Here is a 19234-nt window from a genome sequence, read left to right as displayed (position 1 = left end):
AGCCTGCATTATATATGTTGGATATTTTAATCTTGTTTGTGTCTGTTGTCTGTTGCTTAACCTTTTTCCTTCGTCTAATTAAGTTCCTTAGATTACAGCTAATCTCTCTTTGAATATGAATGAAACCCGTCTTGTCATTATATTATATGTATCTGCTAAAAAGGGGCAATTCTTGTTCGGTAGTAGTGTTCTTTACTCATACGTTCACACTTCACATCTTGAATTTTAATAAAAAGAAAGCAAGAAAAAGGTATCATCAATGCATAGGTGTGGAACTTGTCAATAGGTAGGGGAAAGGAGCACTAGCCTAATTATTTTTGGATGTAGGATATTATGTGTATTTAGATTCATTATGTTTGTGTTAGATTTGGATCAGAACTCATATTTATTACAATAAATATTTGGAGTACGGGTAGGGTCTAAATCCTAAAATACTCGTTGGTGTGAAATGAATTTATTTGTTAACTTAAAGTCATTGTGATATTCATAAAAATGAGCTAGTCTAAAAGCAAGAAAGATATTGTAAGAGACTAGGAGAATGTAAGGCCTAACAGACATTAAAAGGGCCGGGAAGCTCAGTCCAAGTAAGGGCCCCTAGGGAATCCAGGTGGCAAATCCACGCAAGATTACCTACTGCGTTTACCTAGAGATCTGTCGGAATAGATAAGTTCCATGAAGGAGACAAGCTGGAGATGCCTCATCCTGAAGGTAATTGCCTTCTCGAAGATTAAGGAGCCCTCCTTGAGGAGGGATATTTACAATTGGATCTCGAAAGATGTAGGATTTTGCCATCTCATTGATGGTGTCGAAACAAAAAATAATTCCTACAATACTTTGCAAAAGTGGGAGTAGGGTCAATTCCGCAGGGACTGGTTTAAGTCGATTTCTTTAAAAGAGAAAGAAAATAGGTGGGGGGGGGGGGGGAATGTTTGATGGTGGAGAGAAATAATTAAAAATTAAAATGAACTAGAAAGCAATTAAAATTATGAGGTGAAGATATAAGAGGGGACTTTTCCGGTTAAGGTTAGGTTCATGCTTGATTCTTTGAGTTGATCATTGATGCAAATATAACACTTGTATAAACAAACAAATCAGTTATGGTCATTGGTACGACCTAACGACCTCACATTTCCTTACCTTTTCGTCAGCCAAGGTACAACTGTTGGCTGGATTCTTAATTAACAAACAATTCTGGGAACATCCATAAGATTTAAGCTATTAACAGTATTAAGAATTAGAAATGTCTAATTCTAATTAACAAATTCCTACGAGGATAATTGGTTTAAATTAGATCATGCATTCCCCATAACATAACTAACTACTTTGACATAATTAATTATGCTACGTTGCTACTAAGTATTGAACTAAACAAACAATTTTACACGGATTTGTAAAGTTCAATTAGCTAAGCAAACCTTCTTAATAATGAACAATTGGCCATATTATTCATAAATAAGATTTTTGTGGATACAGAGAATAACATGAATACTTATTTAACAAGAAAGAGCATATTAAATCTCACAACAATTTACGAATCAAGCAATCACCATAACCTTAACCAGAAAATAATGAATTTAGCCGGACATGTTAATGGAAGAACACACTAAGAAGTGAAATTCCATTAACCCCAGCAACGAATTAAATTAAAAGAGAAAGTATGAAAGTGAAGTAATCTATTGAATTCAAAGTCTTCTATTCAATTCCAAGTGTGTGTGACAAATGGAGAGACCCCTCTATTTATAATAAAAGCCTCCTTCGAATGTAGATATGGGGGGGGGGGGTTAAGTACATGATTGGTTCCAAAAATGTCAATAAATCATCAATTGCGTATTTAAGGGAGTCCCTTCCAAAATTCAGCAAATCATTTCCTTTTTTCTCTTGCGAAAATTGCATCTTTTCTTTCTTCATTTGTGTTGACCAAATCATTGAGCGTCACGTTTAGTCAATCCTGCAAAGCTACCTTGAAATCTTTTCTTCCCCTTTTGGTGCCTTCAATATCCGTTTTTGGCTCGATTTTGCTATTTTTATCCCATATCATCCCTTTTTAGCAGAATATGCAATAAATTCACAAGATTATGAGTAGTTTTGGAGCAAAAAGGAGGATTAAATCACTCTAAAATCATGATAATTTGCGTAGTACCCCCACACTTAGCTTTTTGCTTGTCCTCAAGCAAAATTAAGATCAATTGTGCATTCAAAACTACCTCCAAATTTGAACATACTCAAGGCAAATTGTAATCATGTGCAAAGTGAATGACCCAGTTCATGAAAAAGATAATTCAACATGTATCCAAACAAGTTTTCACATAATGACTATTATCAAAACCAATCATATAAAACTAGTGGACTATTTTTTCTCCACTTTTCATTCTCTCAAGTGTATATATGGCTCAAGTGTTTCTCTCGACACTTACTACGACAATGCTTCACCATAAGCTTGCTTATACACCACATCTCCACCATTTTGATATATGCACATAAATAGATCAAAAGATTTTTTATTTTGGTTGTAATGAGGCTTTGGTTTGGGGGTAGATATTAAGGGTAACGAGGTTAAATTCCAAGAAACCAATTAGAGCACCAAAGAATCGAGTGAATAATAAATCAAAGCCCTCAAAAGTTACTCATTTATCCATTTCTTCCCTCAAAACTTTTGACAATTCCTTGAACTATGCTTTTCTTATTTTTTTGTGAGAGTTCATACATTTTTCTTCCTTTTTTCTTTTTCTTTCATTTTTTTGGTGGCAAGAAAATTGCTTTCTTCTTCTTTTTTTTTTTTTCGCTCTCCTTTTTCTTTTTTTGTGATAGGCATAAACAAGAAAAATGATGTTAGCTCCCATATAGTATAAAACCACAATTTTGGAACCCCCACACTCATTTCGAGATATCACAAAGATTACAATGATCATTCCCCCATTTTGAGAATTTATTCTTTTGAATCCATTTCCCTTGATGCTCTAATGATTCTTGGAAAGGTCAAAATCAAGGGGTTAAATGAATGACGGAATATGTTTGTGTATAATGGATTGTATCAACAAAACAGGTCAAAAGGGCTCAAATGGGTTCTCTAAAGTTAAAATGTAGTGTGGTGGTCAATGAAGGCCGAAAGTGGTTTCTAATGCCTTTATCATATCCAAATAAATGCACATTTGTGTGGTCACAATGTGGTTCAAGGCAAGTTCTAGGAAGACAAAGCCACAGAAGTGTTTTTCTCTCAAGAAAGAATGAAATTTTACATGGATATGTTAAGCTCAAAATCTCACGATGTGTGTTTTAGTCCACTAATCCTATATCAAAAGATTTCAGCTCAAATCATTTTGGTAAAATAAGTTTTCAACTTGTGAATTATCCTTAAATATAAAACATGTATTCTTTTGTACATAAAGTCATTATGCTAAGAATAGTCCAAAATTGAAAGGGTTTCATTATGCCAAAATTTTCCACAAATTTTTCAAAAAAATTCCTCATTTCACTTCAAAAAGATACCAAGCACAAAAATCTTTCCAAGCATATTCAATGAACATATTCAACAACCAACAAGACCAACAACAACCAAATTCAACAAGCATACTCAACAATCATACCCCCACACTTAAAATCCACGTTGCCCTCAATGTGGACCATGACACGCAACTCAATAATTAAAATTAAAATGAGAGAGAGTTGAGGAAACGTCCCTGAGTGCATGCTGCGAAGAGCTCATGGCGTGGGTGGAAGTTTTGGTATTAGCCCCGATGTGCTTGAATAGGTCTATCAAGTTGGCCTCTATTTGAGTGACTTGTCGGGCGATATCATCCAAGGTTGTTTGTTGTGGGTTTGGTGGTGGTTGTAGTCTCTCCGTGTTGGTCTCCTCACGTTGCTCTCTTTCTTTATTGTTGTCTTCTTCTTTTTCATCGCTTTCTCTTCCTCGGTGTGATCTTCTCCATCATTGCTTTCTTCTTCCTCGGTGTCTCTATCCTTGTTTGGGTCATTGTTGTGAGATGTTCTTGAAGTGGAAGGTGTATCTCCGGTAGGTGAGCCTCCTGCATCCATAAACTCAAAAAACCTACCATTTCGAGTGACAAGGCCCATTCGTATTAAACTGGCCATGTCCAATGGTTCCAACTCACAAGCAATGTGGAGGTTATGATTAGAAGGACGAAAAACACCAATATTTATTGCAATTAAAGTGATGTAGGACCAAGAATTAAGGCACGATTTCGGTTCATGGATGATTGAAATTGTGTTGCTAACCAAAATCCAACATTAACTTTAATTCTATGTAACATACACCACAGAAAATATAATTCAGCTTTTGAGCAAATTCCAAACGTACCTCTACGACCAAAAAAGTTGAAAGCAAGGAAGCGATGAACATATTTGAGCATGGGATTTTTCAAGTAATGGCTTTTGGATCTACTAGGATGATATGCAAGTAAACCAGTAGATAATTTTCGCCATTATTTAACAGGATTAAAGTCCTCAACGGTAATCACATAAAAAATTTATGTACTCATGAGTGTGTGCACGTTCAGCGATCTTGAAGCCCAATGCAATATTAAACTCAGTTAAAGACATGTAAAAGTTTCGTCCCATGAAATGAAATTTAACTACCCCTGGTGTGTCTAACGTGAGTGACGGTGCAGTAGTAAACTCGTAAGCGGTATAGAATTCTCGTATGAGTTTCAATATATGCATGCTCAGTGCAATCAAAGAAACAGGCCAACCAATATTTTCGATCAATAAATTACTACTCTCAACAGCAAGCAAACTTCGTAAAGTATCAATATTCATTACCTTGCCAGGTACGATATTACGAGTGCAGAGTAGATTGTACTGATCCTTGGCAGAGCGGGTTGTGAATTTGAGGTTCCCGCCAAGTGCTTCGGAGGACGGCGGAAGTATGCTTGGAAAGCGAGTATTACGGGAATGAGGTCCCGATTTGGAAGAGGATCCTTCTTTCTCGACTTTGTTTGCGGCTACTCATCCTTTATTATCTCAAGAGTCAATAAAGCAAGAGGAAATGAAAAATTAGAAGAAGATATAGAGAAAAGGAATAGAAAAACCATGCATTGGCGGAAATGGTCTCGGAACAGCAGTGGTGGCGGCGGTTGGTTGCGAATGAGACAGCAAGGTCGAGGCAGAACAGAGACGTGACAGCAGCGAAACAGCAACAGCGGTTAGTGACGGCGGGCTGATAGAGAAACCGAGACCGTGTGAGCGGCGGCGAGACAGCAATGGCGACGGTTGTGACAACTTTGTTAGCGGGAGAGAAGACGACGGCGTGGGTGTCACGACGACGAGCTTGCTGCCACGGCGATGGCAGTTTTCAGCGGAGTTGGGCGAGGTGACGACGAGCAGAGGTGGAGTGGTGGTGCGACGGGCTTGAGCTGCGACGGTGGGCGATTTTCGGAGAGACGACGGCAGTGGTGAGGTCGCAGCTGTGAGAGAGATGTTTGGTCAAACACTTTTAAAAAAGATGAAGTGGTATTCCAAATAGATATGGATGCTTCATTAAACATGACACGCTTCGCAAAACTTCAATAAAAACAGTAATACTAAAATCGAAAGAAAAAAGAAAGGGTAGAATTTCATGGGTTGCCTTCCATGTAGCGTCTTTCTTTAACATTTTTTGCTAGGCTTAGAGTGGTGTATTTAGTTGAAAATGGGTTCCACAAGTTGAATTTTTCTCAATTGTTGGTGCTTGAAAATCCTCGTAGAAAGGTTTGAGCTGATGTCCATTCACCTTGAACACCTTGTGTGTTGTGGGACTCTTGATTTCAATTAGGCCATGAGGGAAAATATTAGTGACAACAAAAGGGCTCCGTCGAAAACGCAACTTACCTGGAAATAACTTGAGTTTGGAGTGGAAGTTCTTTTCGAGAAATGGTGCGATCATGGAATGCTTTGGTCATTTGATAATTTGTAATTAAGTTTAAGGGACTAAAATGATAACACTAAACTTAAATTGACCATTTTAACCTCCAAAAAGTCACACTCCAGCCACATTTTCATCGAAAAATGGTCATAGAAACCAAACTGAGACAAAAAATAAAGTTCATGGATGCTAAATTAATTTTAAAGAAAAACTTAAGGGACCAAATATAACATTTACCCTATTTTTTATCATTTATTTATTCATATGTAATACATTATTAATAAAAAATTATGATATTATAGGTAAATTTTTAAATAATTTTGCATATATCCAACTCCATATATGAAATACAAAAAAAAAGTAGTTGAATGTATTATTTGTATTATATAATTTATTTGAGAAATTATTTGTTTAGTCCTTTAAAATTTGCCTGCTATTATTTTTACTCTCTTAAGTTTACATGTTTTAGCTTTAGTCCGGTAAGTTTTAAAATTGATTCGTTTTAGTCATTTGATTCACTTTTCGATTATTTTACCCTTACATATCTTTTCAAAAGCAATTTTAGTTCATATATCCATTCATTTTGCATCTCATAGCTAATGCTAGCTCGTTTAGAATGGTACAAGAATTTAGGTTTATTGAAGAGATATTTGTTTATATTACACTTAGACTATTATGATGGACTATTAGCATTTATTATCCAAAGGCAAAAGAGCCATAATTAGGATAAATGACCAAATCTACGCAAAGTTGATAGATAAAGGATTAAATCTAATATTGCCAAAAATAAAGAACCGAAATGAATTCAAATCAAAGTTATAGGACGGAAATTTTCTTTTTTTTAATTTATTTTAGATAAAAAAAAATATGTTAAATTATCTAAATTTACAAAGATATTTAGTATTACTTACAAAAAAAATAGTTGAATATATTATTTGTATTATATAATGCATTTTGCATAAAGAATTATATAAATTACTAAATTTTAAATTGATAGTACTTAATTAGAAGAATAAAAATTTAAATCCAACAAGACGGGTCAATTCGGGATGGGGTGGCGAGCGGGTCGGGGGATTTTACGAAGTGGGACGGGTCTCGAGTGCGAACAGACCAGCCTCAGACCCGCCTTGTTGTCATCACTAATGTTTCATAGAGATTGTGAATGATAAGGTCTTTCTGTTTCCACAATGTAACACTTGAAATTTAACGGCAAATGAAGATAGGTCGTTCATTAGATCATTGGAAATGAAAAAGGGATTCGTACAGGCATCAATCAGACAAGAATTGGTAATAATCATGAAATAATCAATGCCAAAAGGAAATAGCGTTATGACTACTCTTACATCATATTAGATGCAGAAAAGTTTATTATAACTATTCAAAAGGTAAAAAGCTTAGAAGCTTATTGTGGTTCTTCAATGAATAGGCTTTCAGAGTTTTAAGTGTCCGAAAACTCAAATATACTAAAACAGAAGACATACAACTTTTATATTTTTGCTAATTATCACTAGAAGAAAATGCATTTATTATAACAAAATAATTACAACAAAAGTTTAAATTATCATAAAATACTAATACAACTATACATGTGATTAACTCTATACTAAAAATTGCAAAACTGCTCCAACTCAATTAGATCGCCAAATACGATTTTAATGATTATTCGGTCGACGGGCTTAAGTTAAGCTTTCTAAAGATTATAAATATTGAGTTGGGTCGAAAAATTATTTAAATTAGCCAACCTATACCACGTACACTCCTACTTTTATAGTACCTAGGACCACGAGTCGACTTATAGTTAAACTCTCTGAAAATAGTAGCTAAATTTCCTATGAAGCTGCCCCTGAAATGACATAGATAACATAGTAGAGAAAATTATAGTTAAGTTTAGATAAATAGCATATAGTATAGGGAGACAAACTAGTACAAATCTATAATGAAGCAAACCGTTGATTGCGGGCAAAAGATTCTGGCATGCCATGCCATGCCCACTTCTTGTTTTCTTCCTTACCATTATGTTTTTATTTGTGTAGTCCTCTATTGATGAACGCCCAAATTATGGAGAATATGTCAACCACGTATGCAGGCACCTTGTATTATGTTATTTTATATACACTTCTCTCTCCTCTCTCTCTCTCACACACACGCACACTAACTTTATCTATTAAATGACCCTTGATTTAAAGGGATAATTACACTTCTCTCCCCTAAAATTTGGTTTAATTATATGTATACTTTATATGGTTTGAAAATTATATTTTTGTACCCCTGAAGTTTGTTTCCATCTAACAAATAAGTTACTCCGTTAGTCAAAATACATTGAATTTAATGATATTAACAAAAAAACAGGATAAATATTCATATTTACCCCCGATTGATTTAAGACTGACTTATTGTAGGTCAAATAAATCTTTTTACGACCAACAAATTCAGTAAATTTTAACTAACGGATGGAGTTATTTATTAGATGATAGCAAATCTTAAAATATTAGATATAAATTTTCAAACTACAAAAAAATTTATATATTAAATTATACTAAACTTCAATAAAGAGGAATATAATTATCCCTAACTTTTATGCCACGTTCGCTCAATGGGCTAATCATCTAGAATTGAAAGTCAATCTTGAAGCCGTGTCTGATGTTACCTAGTGGTTGCATTTGAATAAATTATTAGCTAGAAAATATCACTGGGCTTGAAACCTAGTTTAATGATGTGAATGTTATGAAATGTGTAAACCTCTTATATTTTAATATATTATTATTTATAGTTTAATTTCATAATTATCTTAAAAAAATTCAGATCTACCTGTCCATCCACCAAATTACAAAATAGTAATGCTTAAGGTTTATATATTCGTCATTGCAAAAGAAAAAAAGAAAGAAAGAAAAAGCGTGGGAATATTTTAAATTGGAAACAGACAAAAGTTTTGGAATGTAATAACGTCGTATGATAATGCAATATACGAGTCGAGGCCGTACATGTACCAACAAATATAATTGGATAATTATCGTATATTTAAATTAGGCCATGAAGTATTAATTAATATATGTATACACTCTAATATATATATATATATATATATATTGTCCTCGTATGGACTATATGTGATTTTGCTAGATCTGCTGAATTCACTGGTGATGACATGCAGATTCTGCGATGAATTAAGTATATGGTAACTTGGTACTTATATATATTTAGGCTTGCAAGGTGTCTGTGTGTCATTGCACATGCATACAACAATGATTAAAGTGAGTTCAACATAATTTATGGGGAAAAGTATTATTTTAGTCCAGTAAGTATGCCTAATTTTAATTTTAGTCCGATAACTATGTCCATTTTTGTTTAAGTCCAGTAACTTACGAAATTGCTTACTTTTAGTTCTCTGGCAGATTTTCGGACAATTTTACCCCTATGCAACTTTTGAAAGGCAGTTTTAGTCATATGCAGTCATGAATATGACTAAAAGTATTCGGGTAATTTTCGGGTAAAATTGTCCGAAAATCTGCCAGAGGACTAAAAGTAAGCAATTTCGTAAGTTACTGAACTTAAACAAACATGAATATAGTTATCGAACTAAAATTAAAATTAGACATACTTAACGGACTAAAATAGTACTTTTTCCTAATTTATGATGACAAATAAAATATCGACTTGACGAAAGTCAATATCATTTTTGGAAGTCATGATATCATTGCTAAAATTGCAATGGGAAAGACCTGTCCACGCTCAATCCATCCCAAAACGTGCTATATAATTGCGATGTTCACGTGGTCAAAAAAGTTCATCGTCAATTGTGATGAATTTTGCAACAGTTTCGACACAAAATCCGTCCCAAAGTTGTAGCAAATGCATCCTACATGTGTCAAAATTTGTGGACATACTCGTAATCGTCGCAAATCAGGATGTTGCATATGACTTCGACATGGATTCCACCCCATCATAATTTGGCTATAAGCTTGGGTTGATTAAAGTGTGTTGTTTACTTGTACGAAATTAATTTTGTGATATAATTTGCGGTGGATTGTGTAAATTGGTCTCTAGTCAATTCTAGAATGAATTTGCTACGGATTTTGTAACAGATGTGCATTGCACAAGTTCATCATTTTCTTTGTGATTAATTTTGTGACCTTTTTCTCGTATGCGGATTACTAGTTTCAAAGACATCGCAAATCCGGTTGCAAATTGGAGGGTATTTTTGGTCCTAAAAATTATAAATAGTTTTGTTTATAGTGTCAAGAGTTTTTGTTGTATGATATTATTATTAGGGTATCTTTGTCAATAGATCATATAGTATGTTAAATGAGGATTAAAATTGAAAGTTTATATAAAATTATTGTCGATATCAATATTTTTCATTCAAACCCTAATGGGAGGGGTACAATCGTAAATGGAGAACTTTCAAAAGGGGTGAACCTATAATTTCAAAAGATTTTTTGGGGGGAGTGAAATTTTGTATATTTAAAAGAGGTTTAATTGTAAATAACCCTATACCATTATAACAAAATAATAATAATAAACTGCAATGATAAAATAATTAGAACTGACGATAATATATTAATTAAGTGACAAAAGTTTTTATTTTAGTACGATAATTCATGATTCAAACATATTAATTAAAAAAATTGGCAATAGCTATTGTAAGTTTCACCGTTGATACATTTGTCCTGATTTTTAAGTACGATCGATCAATATTTTAGATTCACTTGCAGAAAATAACGGCTAACATCCTTTACATAGTTGTTGTGAATTTGTAGTCGCCATGATTTTTTTCTTCTTACCACGGCAATTAACCATAACGAAAATTCATATTCTTTCTAGTGTTGACCAATAATTACTATTACAGTACACCACCAACAACTATCATCAAATCAGACCAATCACTACACATTAACGGGACTCGAATCCCCAGCCTCTAGATCACAGAACCTAAGCTTCACCGACTAAACTACACCTCATTAGCAAAAATTCGATTAAGGGGAGAAAAGTTCTAAATTAAATTGTGGGCAAGAACTAATCCAGCCTCCCTTCACTGCATCAGGGAGTCGACGGCGGACATATATATATTGTAGTTTGCTGTTCAATTTGTTTTGTCTATTTCCTTACACTAGGCGGCATGTGGACAAGGAAAGGCAAATGTATGAACATCAGATGAATAATATGTCGGCACACAAATTGTCATAATAAGAGTGATCACACCTGACGGGAAAATTATTAATAATTCAGAACAAATGCATGCATGTATATATGCTGCCAATGTCATTCTCATCAGAAACATCTTCGATCACGTCAAAAAAACAAAGGACAAAACAAATACTCTGTTTTCTGTTGCCAAAATTGTGGGCTGAAAACCAATAGCTAGCTAGGGTTTGTGAAACAAGTGGTGCTACTTCAAGTTAATTCAATGAAAACCATCTTGGTTTTGGTTTGGTGTTTTGTCTTTTGTTGTGTGTGTGTGGCCGTCCGTGCGTGCATGTGTTTTTGTGATGAGAAAAGGACCTCAAAACACTAGAATAAAATAATTGTAATTGTTCCCATCGGCCACAATTGAAAGTTCATAATTGTTCAAAAATAAATGAATTGCAGTTCCCTCGTCTACATAATCTAAAATTGTTTATTGTATTTTTGTTTAATTCAATTGAATAAAATTGAGATAAAATGAACAATTCACCAAAATTACTAGAGTACTTTAAATTGAAATTATATTTTTTTCTTAAAGAACTGAGGTAATTACACTTACACCCCCTTGAAAGTTCTCTATTTACAGGTACCTCATTTTATTAGGGTTTTGATGAAAAACAAAAATTTTTAGTTTTATCCATCATTTAATATATTTATGTATTATTTTATACTTATAAAGGGATAAATATAATATATATATATAGGGTTAAATGTAATTTACCCCCTGATATGTAAACAAAAAAAGCACTGTGAAAAAAAAAAAGTAAATTATCCCCTTGTGTTTTTTAAAATGAAGCAATAAGTGGGTAATTTGCTTCATGTCCCAAAATACAACAGAGTAATTTGCTACAAAAAATTTATAGGAATTTTTTTGCTCATTTCACATATCACAGGGGCCTAAAATGCATTTAACCCTTTAATATATATATATATAAATATATTGATACATACCGTGGTCCGACTACGCCAAGGGTCGAAAGATCTCAAATATTATAAATTCGCAGGACCGTAAAAGTGAGCTAGAACGTGGCTAAAAACTGAGGGAAAATGAGAGCGAAAGTATGAGAGGCTTAGTTAATAAAATGACTACAAAAATATCTCTATCTATAATTAGAATCAATTATACACTGTTGGATAGCTACACGTATCATTTAATGAGCAAAAGAATCAAATTAAAGAATTTTTTAGAGGTCTTGCCCAGTTAACCCTAAAAACATGGGAACTCGTTTTCCTGCTACTTGATGAATTGATTAAAGCTGGCTTATGTAGTTACCTAGAAATTTTTTTGGTATGGCATGGCTTATGATGCCATAAGTATGTATGATGTGTCGTTCCTATTGTACATTGAATCGCTTTGCTGGATTGGCATCGTTTTTTGGGCCTACCAAGTTAGAAAAAATAAATATATCCTGGGCATGATTACCTTTAGCAGAGTCAGGCATGCTGGGCTACTTGGAGGAGGCTCACTACCTAATCTTTTGGGTTTTGAGAAAAAATATTTGACGGGTATCATATAAATAAATATATATATATATATAAGGAGTGGGGTTGAAATTATTATATTGTTCTTCTTATAAATAAAAATTATTACATGAGAATATTAAATAAGGGTAAACATCAACATCGTTCGTTCAAATCCTAACAAAATAGAGTTAGGTATAAACGATAAATTTTCAAAAAGAGGCCAAATATAATTAACTCGAAAACAAATATATGTTTAAATGTATTTCTTCAAAAAGAGGCCAAATATAATTAACTCGAAAACAAATATAAATTTAAATGTATTTCAATAAGCACACATTTTATCAACCAAAATTCAGTTGCTCTAACACCCTCATATAGAATAAATAACTAGCAGTTATGGCACATTCAATGTATGTGCAAAATATACAAGGAATATTACTTATACTAATATAATTATATAATATTAATTAGATACAATAAATGTAATTTTTTGTTATATAAGTGGTATTGTGTTTTTTTATGAAATCAAATAAAGAGATGTGGTAGTTTTTATTAATTCACTGCAATGTATTTACAAAACGAATTGTCATTTGTTTTTACCCATGAGGATCATTTAGTACATATGTACGCTTGCACACCAAACTTGTTACTCTACACTTCTCAACTGTAATACTAAATAAGGATCATTCAGTATTGCATGCTACAACTAATGGATATCAGCTTATGCTCCCTCCTAACTTCTTATATTCATAATTAAACATAGGATTAATTTTGATTAGATTAGATACGGAGTCCAATCTAAAAAATTAAACAACCCCTTAAAGCAGATTTTGAACCCACAAATTAGTATGGATGACAACGGAGCGGGGTTACCAAAATTTAGGATCCGCCAGCCAAGAAAATTTTGGCTCCGAACCTTAGACCCACTAGATTGAACCCGATAAGCTCGATTAATATTTTTTAAAATATTAAAAAAATATTGTGTAAAAATAGCAGTATCCTAATTTTATAAACATAACACAGTAATATCATCGAAAGGTTAATATTCTTTTACAAATTTCTTTGTGCATGTTTTAGGCATTGAAATATAAAAAATTTAAAATACATTTTACTTATAAAAATTTTAGAATGTTTAATTTATAAACTATTTGTAAAACATTATTTTAATTTATAAAAATATTAAGCTTATGTAATATATGTAAGTATAAGTAAATTATGCGTATATTTTACGTATATACAAATATATCTTATATAAATGGTTCATGTTCGGATCCAAACCACTAAGTCTTAAAACCGATGCCCAATTGGCATTGGTTTTGGGTCCGAATTTGGTTCTAATTCCAACCCGAATGTATTGTCATCCCAACAAGTAGATGAAACCAGTACCTTTACCGCCCACCCACCATCGTTAAAGATTCACAGCCCAATCTAAATTAGTGCACTTACACAACCATATGTTTGGAGCCTTTGGGCATAGATGTGTTTCGAGGTAAAAATAAATAACATAAAAAATTACACGATAATAAACAATTAGACTGAGAAATGTAATTAAGGTTCACAATTTAAAATAATAAATAAATATAAAGTCACCGTTGATAAGGTAGATAGTTATTAAAAAAATAAAATTAAAAGAATAGAGATAAGAGATGAAATTTTATATTTAATTTCTAAAAATTAGACATAAAGAAAAGATTGGTGAAATTATTTTTTATCATATTTTTTTGTCTTACTATATTTTTTTCTTAAGTTATAATATTTTAGAAATTAAATCCAAAAGGATTACTTTTGGCTAAACTGTCTTTAAGTTTTATTTTGAAACCACAGCTTCCTACCCAATCTATTAATATGCCAGTTTAATTTGATATTTATTACAGATTTATGGTCCAATTATTATAATAATTTAGTTGCAATTTATTGAGATTTAATAAGTATTTGACTGTTTATATATTTATGTGGCCTATTTATAATTGAATTTATTATAATAAGTATGAGCTTTAATTAGGCCACTTAATTAACGGTCAAATTTTTACTACTATTTAAATGGCTATTTTAGCTTTATTCATTTGGCACATTAAAAGAGATATATTTTATATAACTTATGAGTTTGACAAACATATTTATATTCCCATAAATATTCTAGAGTTTTGGCAACGTGACTATGGACTAGTTGCTAGTCTCCTCATGGTCGTGCACATGGGATAAGACACTTTGATAGTTAATGGAGTTTTATTCTAGAGTCATGGTCAGTCGTAAGACCTTGCTTGTAGGAACACAATCATGGTTTTATGTCAGGGACAAGTGTCGTGACTCTCTGTCGATGCAGCTTTTCTAATTTCTAAGTATATTTCATTTATTTCCTTACTATATTTAATTGTGATAATTTATATAATGATGTTTTATATATAAAGTTATTCTGAAATATAATTATGAACACAAATCACATCATTTCCACAACAGTAATTATTGTTTAAAAGTTGTTATTATCAATAGTAAATGACCAAAAAAAATATGAAAAAATTATCATTATATATATTTTGTCATTAAATTGTTATTATACATAGATGTGACATCCAAAATAGTTCCATCCCAACCATGAAAGATCAAATATAAATATTCCCAGCTCCAATTACAAAATGTCATATATTTAAAAAATTATTATTTTCTACATTATAAATTATTATAATTTAAAAATCGTAATAAATCAATATTATCTACTACAGTCAGATAAAATTGATCTAAAAACTCAAATTTAGACATGATTAATCAACATTCATCGTGATTTTTTAACTATGACAAAAATATTTATCGTAGTTTTTAACTACAGAATCATTAGCTAATACCTTATACGTAATCATAATTAATTAATATTTGTATTTTTTTATTTTTAATTATAATAATTAATTATAATAAAAGTATATATCTTCTGGTGTGTGTAAAAACATCAATAGAAGCAATGAGAGTAATAAAACTTAGGATGGGAGTTAATTATATTAATGAAAGTTGTGATGATGTAACTTGTGAAGTGACAAAAGATATTTATTATGTCAAAATAAAGGTACCTATGCTAGTTATAAAAGTCTCAAATGTTTAAGTGTAAAGGCTGCCAATTTTGATAATCAATAATTAAGGTATATATTGTCCGAATTAATGTAGTCAGAAGAACTTTCTTGTCAATTATTATCATAATAATGCGTCATTAATTATTGATAGTAACAATTAAAAATTTACAAATATCAAAATGCAATACGATTTTTGTGAATTGTAATATATTTTTTACCGTAAAGTATGCATATAATCACATTTACCCTCTAAATTATAAAAGGTAAAAAAGTCCACCTGCATAATATGGATCAAACTTTTGTGACGAAAACGCTCTTATTATTTTGATCCCTTAAAATATGTTTCTTGTAATTATTTTTCTAAAATATGATTTTGTATTATAAAAAAAATTATTATTTGAACTAAATCCCGAGTAAAATTTATGATTTTTCATAAGTAGTATAGAAATCACTGTAAACTCTTTAAATTTCCAATCCTTATAATTTTAGTATAACTATTAAAACAATTTACATAAATTTTTGCCTTGTATTATTACATATATAAATATTGAACTTCTTTTTGAAACAAAAAATTATCAATACAATTTTAACATATCGAACATATTTATGTACCGTAAAATATTGGATTCATACATATAATTAATCCATATATTTTATAATCTTGTGAGTAAAAATATGATATATGTTTTAATTATTTGTACATGGAATTGAATATATGATATATTTTATATAACATATTTTTTTTTCTGTTATATTACATGCTTAATGTATATAGTTACATCATAATTTACACATTTACTTGTATTATTAACATAAATAATTTACTGTGCAAAACATATTTACATTTTTTGAGATTGTTAATATTTTTTGTAATATATAATTTACAAAAAGCTATCAATTTTAAACATTATTTGTTAAATAAAAATTTGAGTAAAATTTTAAAATCACTAAATGTAATTTTTAATACATATGTTGAGATTCTAAATATTAATTGGTAGAATTAGGATTAGAAAATTATTCGAGTTGAGTCGAACACATCATTGTTCAGACTAATTTGAATTATTATTGAGTTTTAAAAATTGTATTTGAATTTGGTTGGATTATTGGTTCGATTGAGCTCAGACAAAATTTAATTGATCAAACATAAGTAATGAGTCGAACTCGAATAATTTAATATTTTTAAATATATTTTATTATTTTTGAACTAATTGAATTGAGTTCTAGTCGAGTTTCAAGTTTCGTTGTTGAAAAGGGATCAAGAATTGATCTCAGATTGAAGAAAAGTTAATGACAGAGAACTAATCGTGCAGCAGATTTACAGAAGGAAAAATTCTGTATCTATTTTTTTTTTGTAAGGAAGGACAAAAGGGGCTCTTAAATACAGGAAGAGCCTAACTAACAATAACAACTACTGAGTTGTTAATACACTTAACGGATATATAAAAGTGCTACTGTAAAAAAACACAACTTTGAGAACAAAGTGAAACTAAACTAGAAGCTACTGCTCATTCTTTTATTTCTCTGCTTGCAACTCCTGTTCTTGTGGGAAGTATGAAATGGATGGATGGATCCCCCCCCCCCCCCCGCAAGATAGACTTGGGTTGAGGTCACCAAGGATAGCTTTGGACCGTAAATGGAGGAAAGAACTGCAAGACAATGATTTTGTGAAGGTGTTTGCAATTTAGACACCACATAAGTTGGTTGAATCAATCATTCCTTGAATTTGTTACGCACCACATGGCAGTCTATTTCCAGGTGCTTCGTCCTCTCATGGAAGACCGGATTTGCTGTTATGTGAAGTGCGGCTTTGTTGTCACAGTAGAATGGAATAGGAGTCTTGACTTCAACACCCAAATTCTTCAGAAGGTACACCAGCCATGTTACTTCACAGGTGGTAGTGGCCATACTTCGGTACTCGGCTTCAACAGATGATCTAGCCACCATGGTCTGCTTCTTGATTTTCCAAGATATGGGAGTCTCTCCCACAAAAATGCAGAATCCTGATAAGCACCTTCTTGTCTCTTGGCATGCAGCCCAATCTGCATCACAGAAAGCTCTAAGTGAAAAATCAGTAACTGAGGGAAAATACAAACCTGTTGAGATGTTGCCTTTCAAGTATCTGACAACATGAATTGCTGCCTCCCAATGCCTCTCACAAGGATGTTGAAGGTGCTAGCTTAGTTGTTGTACAGCGTAGCACAGGTCAGGCCTGGTGAAACTCAAGTATAATAATCTGTCAAGCAGCCTTCTATACCTGGAGGGGTCAGTGAGAGCAGTCCCTGTGTCAACTGTGAGCTTCAGTCCTGGAGGTAATGGAGTGGCAACATGCTTGCCATTATTGAGCCCAACATCCTTAACAATATCTTGAGTATACTTACGTTGAGTGACTACTAGACCTTCAGGGGATCGTGCTAACTCAAGCCCTAAGAAATATTTAGCATTTCCCAAGTGCTTAACTGTAAAAAGGTCATCTAAGTAGTCCTTGACAGTGATTATGGAATTTTCAGAAGCAGCAGTAATTAGTATATCATCAACATAAATCGGTAATGCAATGAGGTTAGTGTCAGTCCCTTTTGTAAACAAGCAATGGTCATGACTACATTGTTCAAAACCAAATTTTCTTATCTTGTTAGTGAATTCTTCATTCCACTTTCTAGATGCTTGTTTTAAACCATATAGGGATTTTTCCAGTTTACAGACCTTGCCCTGTGGGATTTTATAACCTTGAGGAGGTTCCATGTATATATCTTCATCAAGAGTGCCATGCAAGAAGGCATTATTAACATCAAGGTGGTGGATAGGCTATTTCTTTCCCACAGCCACAGCTAAGAAGAGCCTTATAGTGACTGCTTTTGCAACAGGTGCAAAACAGTCATTGTAATCCTCTCCTTCAACTTGGCTATAGCCTTTAGCAACTAACCTTGCTTTATACCTTTCCACAGTACCATTAGGATTGAGTTTTACCTTATACAGCCATTTGCATCCAATGGCTCTTTTGTCAGAAGGCAAATCTATTACCTTCCAAGTTTTGTTCTTTTCAAGTGCATTGACTTCTTCCTGCATAGCTTTTCTCCAGTCAGCCTTCTCCTGAGCCTGTTTGAAGTCCTTTGGCTCCTGCACACTTAACAGATTCTCCACAAAGCAAGAATGTATATGTGACATATGCAAATTGCTAGAGTTTTTTGAGTTGTAGCACTCATAATCATTCATCCAGTTCGGTTTATTGGTAGGTCTGTTGGATCTCCTAGGCATGTGAGTATCAACCTCAGGTTCTATGACATCATCAACTAACGGCTCATTACTGATTTCATTTTCATCCACTTGATCAATGGCAGGCAGAGGACAAACTATGTCACTATTATCATCTTTGGAGGTTTTAAAGGGAAATGTGTTTTCATGGAATGTTATGTCTCTGCTAATATGGATATTGCCTGTGCTAAGTTCCATTACTTTATATCCTTTTATGCCATGGATATATCCTAAGAAAACACATTTCAAAGCTCTAGGTTCAAACTTTCTCTTAGAGGGTGAGGTATTAGTGATAAAGCAAAGACATCCAAAGACTTTTATATGATTATAAGAAGGTTTTTGGTTGTAAAGTAACTCATAGGGGGTTTTCCAGTTTAAGGTTTGAGTAGGTAACCTATTAACCAGAAATGTAGCCATTAGTAAA

General features: G+C 32.4%; 1 protein-coding gene across 1 annotated transcript; it reads right to left on the bottom strand.

Annotated features, from left to right (window-relative positions):
- LOC110013171 (uncharacterized mitochondrial protein AtMg00810-like) lies at positions 17272-18300 on the bottom strand. Its single transcript, XM_020699157.1, has 3 exons — positions 17816-18300; positions 17655-17710; positions 17272-17600 (listed from the first exon to the last, which is right to left on the bottom strand). Exons 1-3 carry the CDS (start codon positions 18298-18300, stop codon positions 17272-17274), a joined length of 870 nt encoding a protein of 289 aa, XP_020554816.1.

Source organism: Sesamum indicum, linkage group LG15, assembly GCF_000512975.1.
Source record: "Sesamum indicum cultivar Zhongzhi No. 13 linkage group LG15, S_indicum_v1.0, whole genome shotgun sequence".
Classification (NCBI taxonomy): domain Eukaryota; kingdom Viridiplantae; phylum Streptophyta; class Magnoliopsida; order Lamiales; family Pedaliaceae; genus Sesamum; species Sesamum indicum.
The sequence above is the reverse complement of the archived record's forward strand: the minus strand, read 5'-3'. Positions and strand labels throughout refer to the sequence as shown.